At 42.3% G+C, this 20716-nt stretch overlaps 1 protein-coding gene and 1 long non-coding RNA gene across 9 annotated transcripts in view; one reads left to right on the top strand and one right to left on the bottom strand.

Annotated features, from left to right (window-relative positions):
• Patj (PATJ, crumbs cell polarity complex component) overlaps positions 1 to 20716 on the bottom strand; it is a 302745-nt gene that overhangs the window by 82514 nt on the left and 199515 nt on the right. For all 8 annotated transcript variants that reach the window (XM_039109186.2, XM_039109188.2, XM_063287101.1 and 5 more), the window contains one exon: positions 11340 to 11412. In XM_039109186.2, the coding sequence (XP_038965114.1) occupies positions 11340 to 11412 (73 nt within the window). The remainder of the gene's footprint in view (positions 1 to 11339; positions 11413 to 20716) is intronic.
• LOC134486954 (uncharacterized) lies at positions 86 to 5146 on the top strand. The gene is made up of 2 exons (XR_010066550.1): positions 86 to 225; positions 3674 to 5146. It is a non-coding gene; the product is annotated as an uncharacterized LOC134486954 (long non-coding RNA).

Below are 20716 nucleotides of genomic sequence, written 5' to 3'. Positions count from 1 at the left end.
TGTGTCAGACCACATGCGCTGCACAGTCTTGGGTGTAGAGTTCCTAATGCTACCCTGGACACTGTTTCCAAGGGAGCCATTCTGCTGTGTTCCTTTGTAAGAGAAGGCCAACTGACGTCTCTGTCCATTTGCTTCATCAGGCATTGATTCCTGCTGACTGCTTTTAGTATTCCTTGGGAATGCTGGTCCCTGTTCTCTGTTACAGGCACAGGATGGTAGTCTCAGGTTAGTCCCCTTGTTTTTGTCAATAACCTGTCAAGAATGGGAACCTGGACCCTGGTAAGGAGTCCAAAAGGCATATGAAACATCAGATGTCTGTTCAATTTATTAGCAGAAACAATTACTGCCTAGCACTCCCTTGGTGGAAGGAGAGAACCAGCTGCCTTTGTCTCCTGACACCTCCCTCAATGCTAAATAAATGTAATAAAAAGTAAAGGAGTTTTAAATGAATAAGGGTTGATTTAGCTTTGATGTAGGTATCTCTACCTTTACTAAGAGGCAAATTCTACTTTTGCAAGACATGGGCAACATTTTATAGAGAAATCTAACAGCTGACTCACATTCTATTTTTAAGCTGCTGTTGTTAACTTGGACCTCAGAGTACAAACATTAAATTAATTCTAAGCCCCTCCTTCTTAAGTCTAGAGGCTCTAAAGTCATGTGCTGCTGTAGCAATACTGGTTTTGTTTTTAAAATGTCTTTCATTGGGCTATGAAATGCCTTTCATAATGGCAGTGGTGGTGCATGCCTGTAATTCCAGCCCTGGGGAGACAGAGGCAGGCAGATCTCTGAGTTCTAGGCCAGCCTAATCTACAGAGTGAGTTCCAGGAGAGTCAGGACTACACAGAGAAACCTTGTCTTGGAAAAACAAAAATAAAAAACCAACACACACACACACACACACACACACACACACACACATACACACACACACACATACACACACACACACACATACACACACACACACACACCTTTCATTGTTTCAGCTTTATCCATTTATATACTACCCGTTAGTTGTTTTTAACCCCTAGTTTCTATCTCCCCTTCCACTAAAACCTTTCTTGTCACAAGTCCCCCTCCAATTTTCTGCCTTTTTGTGTGTGACCCACTGAGCTCAATGAGAGTTTCATGCTTGAGCACAGGTGGGAGGTTATTTCCTGGAACAAGGACAAGAAAATGACACTTCCTTTTCCAAAGATGGTTAACTGTTAAAAGCCCTTCAGGGGAGGTGGGGCTTATGGACCCCCCGCCCCCGACTCCTGATCTGTGATGACACATTGACTGGTCCAATCCTGTACAGGTCTGATGGTCTGTAGGTGAGGTGAGCAATGCAGTGAGTAATTCTCTAAGTGGTGGTTTCCCACAAATGTACAAAACAAGTATAGAGCCACACCCAACAGTCACCACAGAACAAACAGACAAACAAAAAACGGGCAAGAAAGCCTGATATTTACTGGTATGAATGAGGATAACACACATACACACACAAAGTGAGGTTACAAATAATCAATCATAGAAGATCTATGGCCCTGGTTGACTAAAGTGTTCTCAGTTCCTTGTAGTCTGCCACTGTACACTACAACTATAAACACACAAGCACTGTGCTGGACAGTCTGATGCCCTTCTCTCTTTTTCTTTTATGTGGATAAAATCTTGGCATAAGAATGTATTTAAAGACACATTCTGTGTGGGAAAGTCATCTGGTACAAGTTATACCCAGTACAAGCAATAAGCCTAAATCCCCGACTGCAGCAATCTCTGGTTAAGTGTCCAAACAGGTTCATTACATCACATATATGGCCTGTAATTCTGAACACCATATCTGGTGACAGTGCTCTCTATTCCAAAGAGTCTTCTTTAGAGTTATTCACCCAGCCAACATCTTGTTAATCTGCATGACAAACTAGGCTCCATGTCAAATTCTCCTTCCACACCAGTATTGGGCCTCAGCCTTTCAGAACATAACGTTGTTTCTGTAACCAGGAGAGTCTCATAAGTGCAGCTGCTTTTAGGACTCTCACCTAAAACCACAGTTGTTTGCCGTTAAAAGCTCCACTCCACATCTGCCCTGTGAGTTGTGCTGCACTGTCCTCTTTCATCCACTTGATGCTGGGGCCAGTAAGCATGGTTCGTCATGAATCCATTTTGATGGCCTAGCTAGTCCATCCAACAATCTAGTTGGATGGTAGTATGTCCTTTGAGTACAAGAACTATCAAACAGCTGGGAGGACAAAGGCCAGCACCAACAGTCTAGAACACTCACTCCTGGAAGTCTTGATCTCAGCCAAATGCCCTGGCTAGTGTAGTGAAGACTCACTATAATACCTCAGATTCAAAAAGTTTGTGCCAGACTTTGGGAATCAGAAGCTTTAGAGAATTATGAGTCTCTCCATTCAACAGCTTCCACCTACACATAAGAGAATGCACTGATCTGAAGCAAACCCCAAACTATTTGAATGTGACATGTGCTGGGACTGAATAATGCAAGCACACTGGGAGAGGCCCCCTGAGCTGCTGCCCCTGCTGTTGCAATGGTGAAGAGGCTTTTCTATCTTGGGTCTTTTCTATTTTAGTATTGTGCACTGACCTGGTCACCAGAAGAAAGAAGCAGTAGGAGCTGACACCAGAGTTGGCTCAGGCTGAGCTGCAAAAGTAGAAAGGCAGCCAGGTGCCTGACGGCTGAAGGAGAGCTTGTTCAAGAGAGTAGCCAGGACAAAACAAAGGGAAACAGGCTGGGAAGATGGAGCTGATGGAGGATAAAAGGCTGTAAAGAGGGAAGAGAAACTCTAGCTTGGGCCACTGGAAGAGCTCCAGAGAGCTATCAAGCCTATGTAGCAGAAACTGTCTACAAACAAACAAACAAACAACAAGATGCTCCCAATGAAACAAGCATGGGGTACTGCCATCGACACAAAGTCATGTTTCAGTTAATGGTGGGCCATACACAAAGCAGGTTCCTTCCATACGTCTTGAGGGTTTCTACTGCTATGATGAAATACCATCCAAAAATAACTATGCCTACACATCTCAGTCAAGGTCCATCACCCAGAGAAGTCAGGGTGGGAACTTAAGGCAGAAACCTGGAGGCATTCTCTGATGCAGAGGCCATGGAGGAGAACTGCTTACTGCCTTTCTCATGGCTTGTCCAGCATGGCAACACCCACAGTGAGCTGGGCCCCCTCACTTCAATCACTAAGAAAATGCTCTGCAAGCTTGTCTGCAGGCCAATCTGGTGAGGATGTTTTCCCAAGTAAAGTTCTTTTCTCCCAAATGACTCTAACCTGTGCAAACAAACTACAGTACCACCAGTCACCTAAAAGTGCAGTATATACATTTATGCACACACATATTATTTGATAACAGTAAACGATTACTTAGTGATTTATGGGTCTATTATACTATACCTCATGTTGTGTTATAAGAAGCTTTTCTGTAAGACAATGTCTTCTGCCAGCTCTTGTGCAGCCTGTTTACTGTTTCTCAAGAGGATATCACTACCTCCTCTGCCACTCATTAGCATCTCTTTTGCATCCTAATTATCTGAGGAGACTGAAAAATCTTTGATGCCAACATCTGTGCTTCTTTCATGACCTTTGTCTGATGCAAGTACTCAGTCCTCCTGGGTCTGCCTCACTTCAAGGGCCATGTTCTATGTCTCTTCTGCTTTTAGCTGGACATGCTTCTACTGAGGAGGATACCAAGTCCAAATCCAGATGGAGAGGAGACTCTGGCCAAAACCACAAGCAAAAGCAACCGAATAAACCAAAAGACACACATAAAAAGAAAAGAAAACCGAGGAATTGAGAATGGCTGAAGCAAGGCATGTACTTACTCCTAGGCAAGCTAAAAGTTATAAAAGAGTGTCTGTGCTTAAACAAAATTGTAACTTCACTGTGGGGCAACATGGTTCACACAGCGAGAAGCCTTTATAATCCCCCACTTGCCAAGAACCTGAAACATGGCAAACAGTCAGAGCCAGGAAGAGGAAGGAGGAACAAGGATCCCTGGCGGCTTGAGGACCATCTGGCTGAGGGAGAGTGGCTGCTGACAGGGTGAGTCACTTCATGCAAGGGCGGGTGTCTACTTCTCTCTTGCTGATCTTCAGACCACCTGTTCAGTGTGGCTGGCTCGGCCCAGCCTGCTCACAACAACTCCCCCAGGAAGAGGCAAGTCAGGACCACAGATGAGGGAATCCAAAGGCGGTGAGTGCAACACAGCAAAGATGGTAAAACAGTGTGTGTGTCTTATTAACAACTTTCCCACACCTTCTAAAGTTCTAGACTTCCCTTCTATCCTGGGCTCCCCGGGGATCTCCGAAGTAAGGTAATCATTTTTCCTTTTAGTTTAATGTTTTGACTTTTTAAAATTTATTATTATTAAAAAGAAAGAACGGGGCCACACTGGGCTGGAACTCAGACCAGAGAAGTTTCGTCTTGCAGAAGATGAGTACAAACACGGAGACGCACTGGACAGTACACAGCGAGTGAGGGACTTTGGGACACTCAGCCCTTAATGGCTTGTCTTCACCAGAGCTCAGGAATATTTGAAGACAAGGAAGCAGAAAGACTGTAGGGCCAGAGGGGACGGTGACACTAAGGAAGCAGTGTCTTCCAGACACAGCAGGATTGACGAGATATGAACTCACAGAGACTGTGGGAACATGCAGAGAGGCCTGCACAAGTTCAAGACAGACGGCCCTAGAGGTTATCTCCAAGTGACAATCACTTGCAAAGGAAAAAAATAATTTTCTCCACTGGAGTCTAACTGGGTATATAAACCACACTTAAGGACAGGCTCCATGGACAACAAACCCAATGGTGACTTTGCAGATTTTTTTTCTCTCTCAGTAGCCCTTTGCTTGTATATTACGGTTCTTGGTTTTCTGTTTTGATGTTTTTGTGTTGTTTTGTTTGTGCGTGTATCTGTGTGTGTTTATTGTGCCTTTTTTGGCTAAATATCTATCTAGCTTCTGGTTTGTTTCCTTTCTTTTTTATTTGCCTGTTTTTTTCTAAATAGAGGGAAAAGCCCTGGAGGTGGATGAGTGAGGAGGATCTGGGTAAAGACAGGGGAGGAGAAACCATGACTTTTTTAAAAAAAGATTTATTTATTTTATGAATGTGACTACACTGTCACTGTCTTCAGACACACCAGAAGAGGGCATCAGATCCCGTTACAGATGGTTGTGAGCCACCATGTGGCTGCTGGGATTTGAACTCAGGACCTCTGGAAGAGCAGTCAGTACTCTTAACCTCTGAGTCATCTCTCCAGCCCCCAGTGTATGAATTTTTAATAGTTATAAAATGTGTGAGCATGTGTGTGTGCAAGGGCATGCACATAGGCAAGAGAGCACCGACCCTGGAGCCCACCAGCGGGCTTGCTGGGCTGATCAGTGCCATGGTGACAGACAAGCTCTACCACATGCAGCTATTACACTGGTGCTAAGATCCAAGCTCAGGCCCTCATGCTGGTGCTTTAGTGAGTCACTCCCCAGCCTCCTAACTCAATAGTTTTTGAGACAGTATGCATAGATGGCCCAGGCTGTCACTGGATTGATGCCCTCGTGCCCACCTTGAATACTGGGGTTGGGGCATGCACTATTATACCTTGCTTGCTAGTTTATTTTTCTGCTACTCTGTCTTCTTCAGTATACAGTTTTTCCACAGTTTCTTACCAACTAGATAGAAAGAACCTTAAGGGCAGAAACTTTATTTGAGAGCAGAGCATTTGTCTGGCTAAAGGGGGTCTTGTGGATTAGAGGGCATGTCTAACAAGATCCTTCATCCAACAGGACAAGGATACATCAATAGAAATAACTGTCTTCCTCCGATTTGAGATGTCACTAAGCACTGACTGGCTTGCTGGCCTCCTGAGTGCTGGATTAAAGACATGTGCCACCACACCCAGCTTACTTGTCTTTATTTTAAAAATAAGATTCATGGGGCTGGGGATTTAGCTCAGTGGTAGAGCACTTACCTAGGAAGCGCAAGGCCCTGGGTTCGGTCCCCAGCTCCGAAAAAAAGAACCAAAAAAAAAAAAAAAAATAAGATTCATGTTTGTGGTTTCAGATTGTATTGTTTGTGTTCCTAAGTCCAATGCACTTTTTCAAAACACCACACAGGGCTTTTAACTCTCACCACAGCAGAAGTTCCTAAATGCTTCTTTTTGAAAAGGAAAATTCTGTTTACTAGATATGACAAACTGAATTTCGTTCTCCTATTACCCTGAACATCTTTACTATTATGTGAGTCAGAATTATAGAAAGACAGTGTACAATTAAAGGTAAATTGGAAATTATGGTAATGGCTGACCCACTGTGATCATCTCAGCAGTGCTCCAAGGCTGGCACTCCCTCTCACCAGCTATTCAGAAAGAACAGCCTCAGGGCAAAAGGGACCTAGAAGCTCCTGCTGTTAGAGACAAGACCCAGGCCTCTTCATAGAGGAATGGCCTGCATATCTAACATCCTGGGTCTATCTGAGCCCTCCCTGTCTCTTATGGGATCACTGCAGTGACTTTTTAACAGGGTTTCTATCAGTTAAGGCATCTTTCTTTGAAAAACATTTGTTTTCTTTATTTATGCATCTATGAGCACGTTTTAGTCCCCTGTGGTTTCAGGGACTGGACTCAGGTTCTCAGGCTCGGCAGCAAATGCCTTTGTGTTAGAGCCACCTCATACCTTTGACAATTCTACTCAACCAACCCTGAACTGCAGCCCTGGCTAGATCATCTCCTTGTTCAGATGTTTCCAGCAGGTCCAAGTACCCACAGCCTGTCATTCAGACCTTCTGGAGTTTAGAATTCAGTTCTCTCTCAGTCTAGTTCCTCAGTCTAGTTCCCTGCATTTCACATCCCTCTCTACTCCCCAACTACTGCACTCTCTACATCCCTCTCTACTCTCCAACACTCTCTTTTTCCAAGTTTCAGTTTGTCCTACCAAAACATTTTAAACACACTAGGCAACCCAGCCTGGCTGGGTTCCTGATTCTCTTGCCTTAGCTTCCAGTGTTGGGAGGGAAGTGCTGTCACACACAGCAGCAGTAACACAAAGAAATGAATCACACACTCATGCTCACTGCACCAATATCCCCAGCTACAAAGGGACAGATCACCTAAGCTTTTGTCAATGGATGACTAGATGAGGAAAGAGAGACTCATAAATACAATGTGTAAATCTACCTGTGTTAATAACAGTAACGACAGCAACAACAGCAGCAGCAGCAGCAGCAGCAGCAACGACAACAACAACAACAACACTTCATGATGACATGGGTGGACATGGAGAATAATGTTAAGAAAGATGAACCAGGTATTCAAAGTACAATATCATGTGATTTTACTTAACCATGGATTCTAAAAAACTTTATCTCACAGAAGCCAAGAGTAGAATGTGGCTTACTAAGGGAAGGAGTGCTAGAGCTGAGAGTGCAAGACAAGGGCTCCAAAATCTCAGTTAGATCAGGCGAAGAAGTCTACCACACACGTCTTTAGACCATAATTAAAAGCAATGCCTGTAGTCTTGAAGAAATCTAAGAGGGTTCTTTCTTTGTATTATGTGTTGTTAGGATATTGTTATACAGCCCAGGTTAGCTTGGAGCTCTTATTTACAGATTAAACTCACTATAATTCCTCAATGCAGTACTCTGAAGGATTTCAAGTAATCTTTGCAAAACACACACACACACACACACACACACACACACACACACACACACACACACACACACACAAAACTGTGTGAAGGAATGCATGCTACCTAGTTTGAGTTAGCCATCCCATAATGCATATTTGAAAAACAATGTTGAATCTGGTAAATACATATACTTTTCATTTGTCAATTCAAAAATTAAATAATTTAATAAGTAAAGAAATACTATTTTGCACATAATCACTGAAGATGGAAGGTTCTAGAAGCTGGAATGTATGCTAGAGGCTGTGTAATATGAGCACAACCACAATAAACTCCCAGGAACAGTGTGCCAGGAACAGTCTGGACATTTTGTAGTACTAGTTCTAACAGGATGAAGAACAAACTGCAGTGTGCCTGACTCCTGAGCTTGTGCTTCCACACTGTGCTATACGATGCCATAATGGCCTCTCTGTGGCCAAGTGTGTGGATGGAAATGCTGACCATACCATGGAATTGTATAGTGTGCAGACTCTTCCGATTTAGGACTTGATTCTCATTATTTCCTTTAGAAAGGCTTATTAGAGGTTTCACAGAGAAAGACAGGCTTTGGGAGGTTAACTGCCTTTACCAAGGTCGCATGACCAATAAGCAATGGTAGAAAGAACATCAATCAACCCAGCATCCTACAACAATACCATCACACTCTTGTTTGATATTCTGCTAGTATATTTTCTCTGACTCTCCTAGCACCTAATGGTACAAAATAACTTGGCAAGAACTATGCCAGACATAAGAGCTTAATAAACATTTCCCAAATGAGGGGAGGAATGTGAGACGTCACTAGCATACAATAAAAGTCAGGCCGAATTTCTGCTGTCAGGTTCGACTTAACAGTGAGTGGCATGGCTATAACTAATGTACAGTATCTGGTTTAAACTGGTTTCTGTCATCCACCTAATAAGGCCTGCTTGAAAGCCCACAGAGCCACCTTTGCATAAAGGCAGAGTGACTAGCACATAGGCAAACAAGGCCAGCATGGTGAAGCAGCTCATAGACTTCATCCTAACCAAGGAGTGTGCCTTTCTAGGTGACAGTCACTAGAGCCACAAGTGCAGAGAATGTACCACTCAAAGGAGGGTGCCTTTCCAGAGGTGAATTTCCAGGGGAGAATGTAAATCAAATGGCAACACTATAACAGAAGTTGTGGAGCTGCAGCCTTAAAAAGGGGGGACGGGGGCGGCTGGAGAGATGGCTTAGTGGTTAAGATCACTGACTGCTCTTCCAGACATCCTGAGTTCAATTCCCAGCAACCACATGGTGGCTTACAACCATCTGTAATGGGATCTGATGCCTTCTTCTGGCACATCTGAGGACAGCAATAGTGTGTTAGTTCATATACATAAATAAATCTTTAGAAAAAGAAAGAAAGAATGAGAGAAAGAAAGAAAAGAAAGGAGAGAATTTATACTTATGCAAGCACCTCATTGGACTAAATTCTCCTTCAACTGAAATGCGGACACTGGCATAATGCATTCAGCTACTGTGGTTAGGATCTTGAAAATTAGAAGCAGCATAATGTCTACCTCATATACATTACAGTGTGTTTATTTAAAAAGCAAAATTAGTGATTACTTTTAAAATCAGTGCTCATTTTTACCCCCAGCCCTTGGGAGCTGAGGCAGGCAGATCTCTATGATGTTGAGACTAGCCTCCAGCCTGGTCTGTATGAGTATGAGTTCTAGGCTAGCCAAGGCTACAGAGTAAGATCATGTTTTAAAAGAAAAAAAACAAAACCAAACAAAAAAAAGCAAAATCGGTCTTTAAATGCTCATAATGTAATGAGACTCTTGAATGACACCAAGTTAATCTTTCTGGCTAATTACTGATTCAGCAAGATTAAGATATAAGAAAAAATATTTTTTTATAGGTGACTAAATTATTTTTTAATAGTGACTTAACATTTCTGTGATTAGCACAATTTTTGAAAATGAATTTCAGTAGTTATTGTAATATACAATAAAGATTAAAATTAACTAAGTAACAGTTCCCCTGTGCTGAGTGCTGCTCTGTGGCATGAGTTGTCCCAAGTCCTTCATATACACTGCTTCTTTCAACTCCACGACAAGTGCAGGGGCTTGGTGGTCACGGCACAGAGGCTGATGCTGACCAGCATACATGCACATGGGCTCATGGGTATATATATGATTTAGCCTCTGTGTCTCTTCTCACAGTTGGAAATAACAACACTGCTTCAGCCTGGGTGCAAGGGTCATGACGTACTACTGGAATACCCAGACAGGGCTTGACACAGCTAGCAGCACCCTCAATCACCTGTCATGTGAAGCCCCTGGAGCAGGAAGCTGCAGACGCCAACTGGCCAGGGCCACACTAAAGAAGACCTCTGTCAGCTGTCTTCCATTTCAAGTCTTTCCTTTGCCATTCCTACAGGACTCTTGGTGTTACCCAGTGAACCCATGCCTGATCATGCCAGAGACTCTATTGCTACATCTCCAGAAACTTTGAGGTCTTAAATAAAACAACAACAACAACAACAACAACAACAACAACAACAACAACAACAACCCCTTAGTGTCAGCAAGACTGCTGAAATCATGACAAGGAAGACAATGTTTATTGCTACAATTTTTTTAATTTGTAGCTTATTTGACAATAACTGGTGTGATGATTTGTATATGCTTAGCCCAGGGAGTGGGACTATTAGAAAGTATGGCCCTGTTGGAGTAGGTGTGTCACTGTGGGTGTGGGCTTTAAAACCCTTATCCTAGCTGCCTGGAAGTCAGTATTCTGATAACAGCCTTCAGATGAAGGTGTAGAACTCACAGCTCTGCCTGCACCATGCCTGCCTGGATGCTGCCATGCTCCCGTCTTGATGATAATGGACTGAGCCTCTGAACCTGTAAGCCACCCCCTATTAAATGTCCTTATGAGAGTTGCCTCAGTCATGGTGTTTGTTCACAGCAGTGAAACCCTAACTAACATAACTGTTCAAAACAGATTAAAAAATGCACCTGAATCACTTCTGATTCAATGGTGACTGATCTTGACTGGACTCAGACATGGGGTGGGGTATACACCTCACAGAGTACATGTGAAGATGTTTTTAGGGATGACTGACCTATGTAGTAGAAACTAAGGGGGAAAGTCAAAAGCACCTCAAAATGTCAGCCACACCATCCATGAGGCTGAGTGCCCAGAAGGGAAAGGGAGAGGGAGATGTCACACCACAGGTGCAAGTGCCATTCCTCCTGACAAGTGTCTATCACTGCTGCGGTGTGCAGAGGGCATCAGAGTCCAGCTGCTCTTGTCTTTCAATGCAGACTCACACCAACGATTCCCCAAGGGTCTGACCTACAGCTACAGCCTGGGACGATACTGCAGTCCCCCTTGTTCTGAGCTTTGTGGATTGAGCAGCTGCCGGGGCTCTCTGGACTTTGAGTATACAAATGGCCATTGCTAGGTCATCCAATAGATCTGAGGAACTGATACTCTGAAGAGGGAATACTAGTGAGTTGATTCTCATACATTTATTTAACACTGTTTTATACCTTATAACCATACCTCCACCGCTTTCCAGCTTCGGCAGGGAAACGTCTAGTTAACAGATTCGATGCAACTAAAAATCAAAGGTAAGGTTTGATGGAAGTGAAAATCCATCGAGTGCACTGAGAACTGTTTCTTACAACCTTACCTCAACAGGCGATGGGGAATGTGATGGTACGGGGAAGGGAGCGACGGCCATCTGATTGACTGCATCTTCGTTTCTGTGAAATGGACAAACAGGAAGGGTCAGTTCTTGAAAAAGGTTCCGATCCTGTCCAAAATTACAAGCACTAAGTTCTCAGTTCAAGATGTGCACACAACACCGCGAGTATGTGGAGAGGTCAAGCATGCAATTCTATTACACAAAGACAGGTGTCACACTTAGCAGATACTCACGTACAATTATCAGTGATAAAGAGTGATGATTCTGGGAGTTAGGAAATCCAGCTTAGAATGTCTGATGTTGTAGAAGATAATTTTAGGACAGTGCCAACTCTTCTGGCCCATGGCAGAGCAATTTCTTAAACCGTGCACAGCCTCTAGGTGCACAGTCTCCAGTGTTATGTTCTTTGAACTGGAGACATTCCCAAGCTTCTCACTTGGCTTCTAACAGTGGAGGATGGGAGGGTGTCTACAACAGGTCCTACAGGGCAGACTGTGAGGAGGAGTGATGGATGGGGATAGCACAGCTCTAGAAAGATCATGCCTTGTAGTTATGTGGATGCTGTCATCTTAAGTAAGCAGAGTACGGAGGAGCTGGAATCTAATCACCTCTGAAATACCAGTTCTGATCATCTGGTCATGGCCACCATGTGACCAGCAAACAGCAGGCAGAGCTTTGTAGGAGGTCATGACTGTCTTACTAGTCACTCATGCTGGACCAATATAGCCATGCAAGGTTTATTTAAGTCAAGTCTTAGCTTTACAGATAAAAGCATGGAAAGTCACACAGATGCTTTCTGCCTAAAACACGAAAGCTGGTAAATGAGGTTCAATGGGAGAGCATCTGCTGACTATGCATGAGGCTCTGAGTTCAACCCTGGCAACAAGAAGGGGGGGAAATAAACATAAGACCCAATATGTCCTTGCATATAGCGGAGTGACCTGACTGGGCAGCTGGGTGACAGGCCCACTGGTCCATGTCATTCCTTCTCCAGACTGTAGTCAGGACTCTACTTCCTCGAAAGGCCTGTCTTCAATGGGTTATGAACACCCGTGCATCCTTCTCTGGTATGATTTAATAACCTCAGCGAGATGACGAGCTCCACTAACAAGGCCACAGTTATGTCTTCTCTTGAGCTCACTATCCGCATGCTTAACTCCCCACTTGAAGGATCTCTACTACACATCTGACAGGCATCCGGAGAAAAACAGAACTCACTATCCACTCATTCTCCAGATTGTTCTGTAGCCGATTCCCCTTATCTGAGTCCTCACTAAGACTTGCCCTCTTGCTCAACCAGGAACTAAGAGTCTTTGAGGATTTGCTCTGCCAGTCACAGTTTTACTCATAGAAAACAGCAGAAATAGCGTTTGTGTGCTACGGTATATACTTTAAACTAGAATGTCTCCATGTGGTAGCTAAAATTTTCTTCATGGCATTATTTTAAATGCAGGTAAAAGCACCCACCATGGTGTGTGGATTGCTGTTTCTATGCAGGTGAGGGCAGGCACAAGATTAGGCGAGACCTGTGATTGGGCAGTGGAAAAGGAAGGCGGGCTGAGAATTTTTGAGACAAGTACTGAGAGTACAGAGAGACAGAGAGAAGGAAGGAAGATGGAGGGAAAGACATCCAGATTTCATGTGGCTTTAAATAGTCACAGGTAGCTATGAATATCTTATAAGGGATGGATACTTACAGGACAACTTGTCTTTTTTAGGTGGGCAGTTTACATCAGTATCAATTAGCTCTGAGTTTATTGTGTGGACATTTTGTGGGGTGAGAATTTACTGATCTAAATCTGATTGATAAATTACAAGCGTCTAGAGTTTTGATTTTACTGGGTTATGGGGGATTTGTGACAGCTAGTCACAGGGGGTGGAGGGCTGGGAATGTGAGCAGGATCTGCCAACAGAGAACCATGAGATGGACGGTTGCTACATGAGGCTAGCCTGGAAGCGGTGACAGCTGGGGCCAGAGAGTAGCCAGCATTAGCATGAGATGTGTCTTTTTTTTTTTTAATATTTCATGCAACAATTGTCTGGTTTCAGAACTCCCTCATAGTGGTTGTACTGAGTGTCCTACCAACCCAAAGCCACAGATGTCTTCTTTCATAGGTTCAAGCTAACCAGGCCCACCTTGACCTTTTCACCAGGTCACAGTTTCCTCTTAAATCCATTTGGTAAACTTCCTAAGGGTACATACACGTGGTTCCAAGTGTGTTCAGTCTCCTGACTGCAGTCTCCCTGAGTCTCATATTAACACTGCCTACCCCTTATATGGATTTGATGGCTGAAACATGCTTTAAAGTGTCATTATGTTAAACAGTATGTGACAGGAAGCAATGCGGCAGAGCCTGACCCCCTGGGTTGCCGTCACAGGCATAAAGCTGGTCCTAAGTTCCTCTGGCAAGCACCTCTCGTCCCCTTGTAAGCCAGTCCTTATTAACTGTCCCCTTGCCGCTTTGATGATCACGGGAAGACATGGACGACATGTTGACATGGAATGACTGCAGCACAGACGCCTAAATGTTCAGAAGTGGGGACGCATGGATTTTGCTGAATTTTAATGGGATATAGTATGAAAAAGAAATAAACCATTAGAAATTATTAACGGGCTGGAGGCATTTCTCAGTGCTGAAGAGAACTACTTTCCCATAGGACCCAGGAGGACTCTCGGCACCCACCTGGAGGATTGTCACTGCTTGTAAGTCCAGTTTCAGGAGAACTGACAGCCTCTTCTGTTTTTTTTCAGGCACCAGGAATGTGTGTGGTGCATGTACATACATGCAGGCAAAACACCCATCCACATGAAATAGTTAAAAATAAATGTAGGGGTTGGGGATTTAGCTCAGTGGTAGAGCGCTTGCCTAGGAAGCGCAAGGCCCTGGGTTCGGTCCCCAGCTCCGAAAAAAAGAACAAAAAAAAATAAATGTAAAATGACTTATTAGCATGATTAGTATGTATGTGTGAGTAATGTGTATCCGTGCATGTGGGAGGTTAGAGGAGGCCGAAGAGTTGGGTCTATCTTCTGCCTTTGTATCCTCAGACAAATATGCTGTGTATAATTTTGTAGAAGAATGATTTTTAAAATCATGCTTATACCTTATTCATAATACTTAAAAATTGGAAATGTTCACTTATAGGAAAATGGATCAATAAACTTTCGTACATCCATAGAATGGAATATTCCTCAGCAATGAGAGGAACAAATTTCGATGACTACATGACCTTGACTAGCAGTGGCAGGGTCCTAAGTGGGAGGGCCAGGAGATGAGAACATAGGGAAGAAGATATGAAAGCTGGGGACGGAAGGTCTTCCAGCAAGCATATCAAGAAGCACGGCATCTTACTTACTCTTCCCAGGGGGAGGAATGGGACAGGGGACAGTGTCAATGGAAAGCTATTGAGATGGAGTCACCAGGAACCTCATCAAGCAATGTTGTCCAAGGGGAACACAGAACATGTCAAGGGTATTAGAGGCCAAAAGCGCAGCAGCCTTGTGGCCGACAACTCCAGTCTTTTCAGGGTGTAGAAAGCCAAGTTCCCAGAACCAAATCTTGACTCCTTTCCGGCCCAGGCTTTCTCTTTCTTTGCTTGTTTGATCCCTCCCTCTGGTCACTGGATTCCATTTTGGAGGGATTCAAGTATCTTTTGGGTATGAGTAATATTACAATAATGTTTTGTTTTCTTATTTTATTAAAAAGCTTGTTTTTTAGTTGGATTATAGCCCTTCCTCTTCTGACTCGAACATGCTTGTCTAAAAGATCTTCAAATCTCTGTCATGAGTCAGTTGGCCATCTAACTCTGAGACAGGAAGAGAGAACAAAACAAAACAGTTCAGGAAAACACATTATGTGCTTTAAAATAGTTGAAAAGGGAATTATTCCCAGCAGGGTTACTGCTGCTTACCTCACACTCCTTTTCTTGGTTTTATTTAATGCTCTAAAACATTTGCTAAAGTACAAACTCTACCTCAGCATTTAGGTAAACCTTCTGTACCTCAATTTTTTAAAAAGTTTATTAAGTATGGTTAAAGATCCATAAAATCTGTTTTAAAAAGTTAGCTTAAACTTGTAACCAAAGGGTTGATAGTTAATAATCTATCCATAGCTAATCTGAACTTTTCTACTTCATGCTAGTATGTATTTTGAAATTGACTCTTGTTTCAAAAAACAAATAGATGTTTTGAGAAAAAGGGGATAAATAGCAACCATGTGACTTGCCACCATCCTGGCTGACGATCTATCAGGATAGAAGCAACCCCGTGGCTGGCAGCCATCTTTAGTAAGGTTCAAAAGAATACATACCATGTGACTCCATCACCATCTAGATTAAAGTGACTGTGTGGTATGAACCAACTAAGGCAGTGCCCATAAAATTTCTTAGTCCTTCTGAGCTCTCTCTTATCATGGTATTTCCTGCTTAAACAGGTCTCTAATTTATTTATTTATTTTTTTGTATGATGATCTTTTTGTCCTGAAAGTAAAAAAATTATATAGAAAGGTATGCCTAATAAAGTATGCTTAATTAAGATTTATAAATTCCACTCTGGTTATCAGAAAGTGGCATACAAATGTATGTTTGACCTCTTATGCTCTTTCTAGCCGTATTCGACAAAATGTCTTCTAGAAAATTGTGGATGAGAAACAATGTATGTCTGAAAAGTAAGTTATGTTCAATAAATAAAGTTTATACATTCCTAAGGTCTATTTAGAACAGCAGAAACTGACACAAAGATGCACGCAAAATCTCTTTGTGCTTGCTAAATTTGTGAAGCATTAGCTATCTGCATAAACTAAATCCAAGAAATTATGATAGTCTATAAAGGTACACTATAAAAGGATCAGGAAAATAAGGTTCCTAGTTTCTCTGTGGACTGCATTTATGGTTTAAAGTTTTATTTGCTGCTAAAAGATTTTCAATTAAAATTTCAATTCAAATTTTTAAGGCTAAAACTCACCAGGAATAAAGGTATAAAAATCCTAATTTTGTAAAACCTGCTAACTTGTAAACTGTTAATAAAAGAAAGGTAATTGAATTGCTAGTCACCTTATAAATGATCAAAGTCTTTAACGTGCTCAGAACTGTGCTTATAGTCACACTAGTGCAAATTAATTCACATATAAGGACAAGCTTTATTTAACATTTTGTATATGCTATCAAGGATAAGCCTGAAGCAAGTAACTAAAAGAAGAAAATTTGTTGAAAATCAGGTATACTTAATAGACTAGATGATGGACCACAATTGCTCAGTTCTGCGAACATGCCCCTTAAAATGTTTAATGAAAGACTTCCCTGTGCCTGATCACTTAGACCGGTCATAAGTCCCTACATAGTATGTCCCTGACATAAAGGTTATGAACATGCCTGCTGCTCAGCCAGAACTGAAACCCTGTGGGGGAAACCCATTTGTCTTGGTCCATAGTCTTCCCCAAATATACTTGCCAACTAAAACCCTCTCCTGTTGCTTTCTGGATGTTACCATAGACCCTTATATCATAAATTGCCTACACACACACACACACACACACACACACACAGGAGAGTCAAACAGTTAAAATATTAACCATTAGTCTTATATAAATGTAGAATCAATGATTTGATTCATAGGAGCCAGAGCCAGTGTGGAATATAGCAGCTAAGGACTCCATTCTAGGTCTAAGGCTAATCCTATGAGCCATCTGAAGCTGTTAAGATACAACCAGGAGTTTGAGCAATGCAAAGACCCAAGAAGTTCCCTTACACCTTTGGAAAACACATTTCCACAAGAATAAATTGTGGCCTTTGCCTTTAAAAGTAGCCATCCCCCTTTAGCTGGGCCTCAGTACCAAATCCAACCATGCGAACCCAGGACAGCTGCAGTTTAAATAAACATTTGGCTAAGTATAACTCGATAGTCAGGTAGTGTCTTGGTATTTTCTAACTCTACAACGTAAGCACATTTTGTGACTGTGATGTTGAATCACAGATGCTTAAACGTCCATGTTTTAGGTCCATTAGCATTTACTTATTCAGCTGTTATCCAAGGCACTAAGCTTAATGATTTCATTCTAATGGCTCTGCCCTTCTTTCTTCTCATCCCAGGGTCCTATCCTAATCCACTTATATCAGTTGCTCACATTATGATAAGACAGTCCCTGTTGGTTCTCTTGATCTGTACCTGAATTAATCCAAGTGATTCCCCTCTCACTAGGACCAGATTAAGTTAAAGACTTACCTTCACCTATGCTGTTCTGCTTACTATATAAGCACCTGTTCACATGTCTTAACTTTTAACTGCATGGCTTTACAAAGGATGTATACAGTAGGTATTTATACTTTTAGAAAGCCCTGTGAGCTTATTAGAATACTTTTTGAGAGAGGGAAAGTAAAAATAGACATCAAATGTGTTAGGATGGGTATATTGATAAAACACTATCATTTCTTATGGGTCAATATGAGATTGCGTTCTCTAATTAGTATGTTTATTTCTTTTAAAAGTAAATGTGTGGTCTCTCCTATAATTTGTAGAAAATCTTGAGCTTACTCCTAAATGGCCAAAACAATCTTGATAAAGAACAGCATTGAGGGTTTCCCCTTTTCATATATCAAAAATTACCACAAAGACACAATAGTCACTAACAGAAGAGGATGAGGAGCCCAGAAATGAATCCCTGTGTATGTGACTGAAAGACTCTCAAGGACAGCAAAGACACTCAATGCAGGAAATGATCTCTCTCTAACAAACGGTGCTGGAGAACCCTGACAGTCATGTGCACAGAACAACACTGGGTCCTTTCTTTGTATCCTATGTCAAAATTAACTGAGAATAGACCAAAGACTTAAATATGGAGCCAATACAGTAAAACATCTTTGGGAGAAAACATAGAGGGGAAGTTCTGCAACACTGAATACTGAATTGCTACATGGTAAAGCAGAGGAATGAGACTACATCAACATTATTGTTTTTATCCAATGCAACCCAAAAAGTGAAAAGGTGAGAAAAAATATTTGTAAATCATCAATCTGATAAATGCCAGTGTCTAGAATCTGTACCCTCCCACAACTCAGAAGCAATAGCAAAACAAACAACCTGCTTGAACAAATGGACAATAAATGCAGTGCTGGCTAGTTTCATGTCAAGTTGACACAGCTAGAGTCATTAAAAAGAGGAAACTGTAATTGAGAAAATGTCTTCATAAGATTGGGCTGTACATCATTTTCTTAATTAGAGACTGATGGGGGAGGGTCCAGCCCATTATGGGCGGTGCCACCCTGGGCTGGTGGTCCTGGGCTCTATGAGAGTGCAGTGTGAGCAGATCAGTAAGAACACTCCTCCATAGCCTCTGCCTCGGTTCCTGCCACCAGGTTTCTGCCCTGCTTCAGCTCCTGTCCTGATTCCCTGGAGTGATAAATGTGATGTGGAAGTGTTAGTCAAATAACCCTCTCCTCCCCAAGCTGCTTTAGGTCATGGTGTTTGATCACAGCAATAGTTACCCCACTTGAGACAGATGTGAACAGTTCTCCAAAGAAGATATAAATGGCCATGATAAGAGGTGCTCAGCCTACTGATCACTAGAGAATGCAAATTGAGATTGCAAGTTGTCCCCTCAAACTCACTAGGGTAAAAACAAGACAGAAAATAAACTGGAAAAGGTGGGAAGGCATTGGAATCTTCATGAATTATTGTTGGGCTGGAAAATGGTGAGGCTGATACAGAAAACAAAATGATTGTTTCCCCAAACAAGACAGAAGAGTGGGGTGACTCAGCAGTTGCATTTGTAGGGCCACATCTAAGAGACATGAGGCCTCAAGAAGGTACTGCACACCTATGCTCACAGATGCATTGTTTGCAATAGTTAAAAGGGAGAAAGTAAATATAGCACATTCATATAGTAGAACACCGCTAGTCTCCAAAAGGAAATTCTGACACACGGTACAATGTGGATGAACCCTGAAATCTATGACAAACTAAATAAGCCAGGTGTGCAGGTCACCTTCTACAAGATTCTGCTTACACAAGAATCCTATACAGTCAAATTCACACAAACTCAAGCTCATATTCACTGTTAACTTGATGGGAAGTAGAATCACCATGAAGCACACCTCGGGGTGTGTCTATGAGTGTGTGTTCAGATAGGATCGACCAAAAGAGGAGAACTGCCATGAATGTAGTCTCAAATGCAATAGAATGGACAGAGTGAGCTGATGCTCGGCCTGCTGAGAGTGGATGTTGTGACCATCAACATCAGCTGCCATGTCCTCCCTGCCATGATGGACTGCACCTGCACACAATATACACCTTTTTCTCTAACTTGCCGTCATCAGGTATTTTGTAACAGCAACTAGAAGAGTAACAACTAGCACACAGTTTCAGTTTTAGAAGACAGAAATATTCCAAAGATGGATGATGATAGCTGTACAGGAATATGATGTTTTCAATGTCCACAAACTGCTTAGGATGGTAAGGAGTGCCAGTTCAGTGTTATATGTGTGTGATCACAACTTAAAAGCATTAACAAGAAAAAGTACAGTGCAAGTGTGACAGGTAATGTTTGATCCGTTTAGAATAACACTGCTAATCACTGAGCCCGAACTCTACCTGCTGCCAGCAAAATAACACTGTATCAAGAGCAGAAGTTATGGCCTGAACCGCACAGCAGGTTCCTGTCCATTTATCTGCAACACTGTCTAATAAAATTACAATCCAGTTGGTGCCCAGCATCTCACCCAGCTTTACACAGATCTCATATATGTTGAATACATAAGGACCATAGAATGCAACTAAAGAAGTCTGAATGTTACTCTTTGACTGTACTAAATACAGTGATAGGAAACCTTTCTAATCGGAAAAAAATTAATAAACTTTACAGTTGCTGCACTAACTGGGACCTGACACTTAAATTCACATTCAGCCATGAAAACTCAACGTCATTGACACAGAAGTATCATGTACAACAAAGCAAGTCATTACAGCTCTGTGGGAACAAAATTCATTTCTGAAAACATTCCAGAACACCAGATAGCATCTCATTCACAGCAGGAAGAAGAAACCACCCAAGACAGCTGAGGATATCAAGCTAAAACTTCCAAACTCACTGAGGGGTGTAGGTATTAACCTGGCATTTTGACCCATGGTTCCTAAAACTGTCCCCAGAGAGTTCTCAAAAGTTTTTACAGGATACACAGGAAAAGGGAGTTCAAAGAACTGGCAGGGCAGTCAACTAAGGGATGAAGCTAAGGGATGTGTTGGATACCTTAGCCTAGACAGTTTATCACAGAGATTCTCTCTGAACGCACAGAGCATAGCCTTACTCTCTCCAGGCTGAATCCAGGCTGGGAAAACCCACATGTTAAAATACCTAGCCCTGACCACAAGCCAA

This window comes from Rattus norvegicus, chromosome 5 (assembly GCF_036323735.1).
Source record: "Rattus norvegicus strain BN/NHsdMcwi chromosome 5, GRCr8, whole genome shotgun sequence".
In the NCBI taxonomy this organism is placed as follows: Eukaryota; Metazoa; Chordata; class Mammalia; order Rodentia; family Muridae; genus Rattus; species Rattus norvegicus.
Note: the sequence above shows the minus strand (reverse complement) of the source record. Positions and strands in the feature narration are given on the sequence as shown.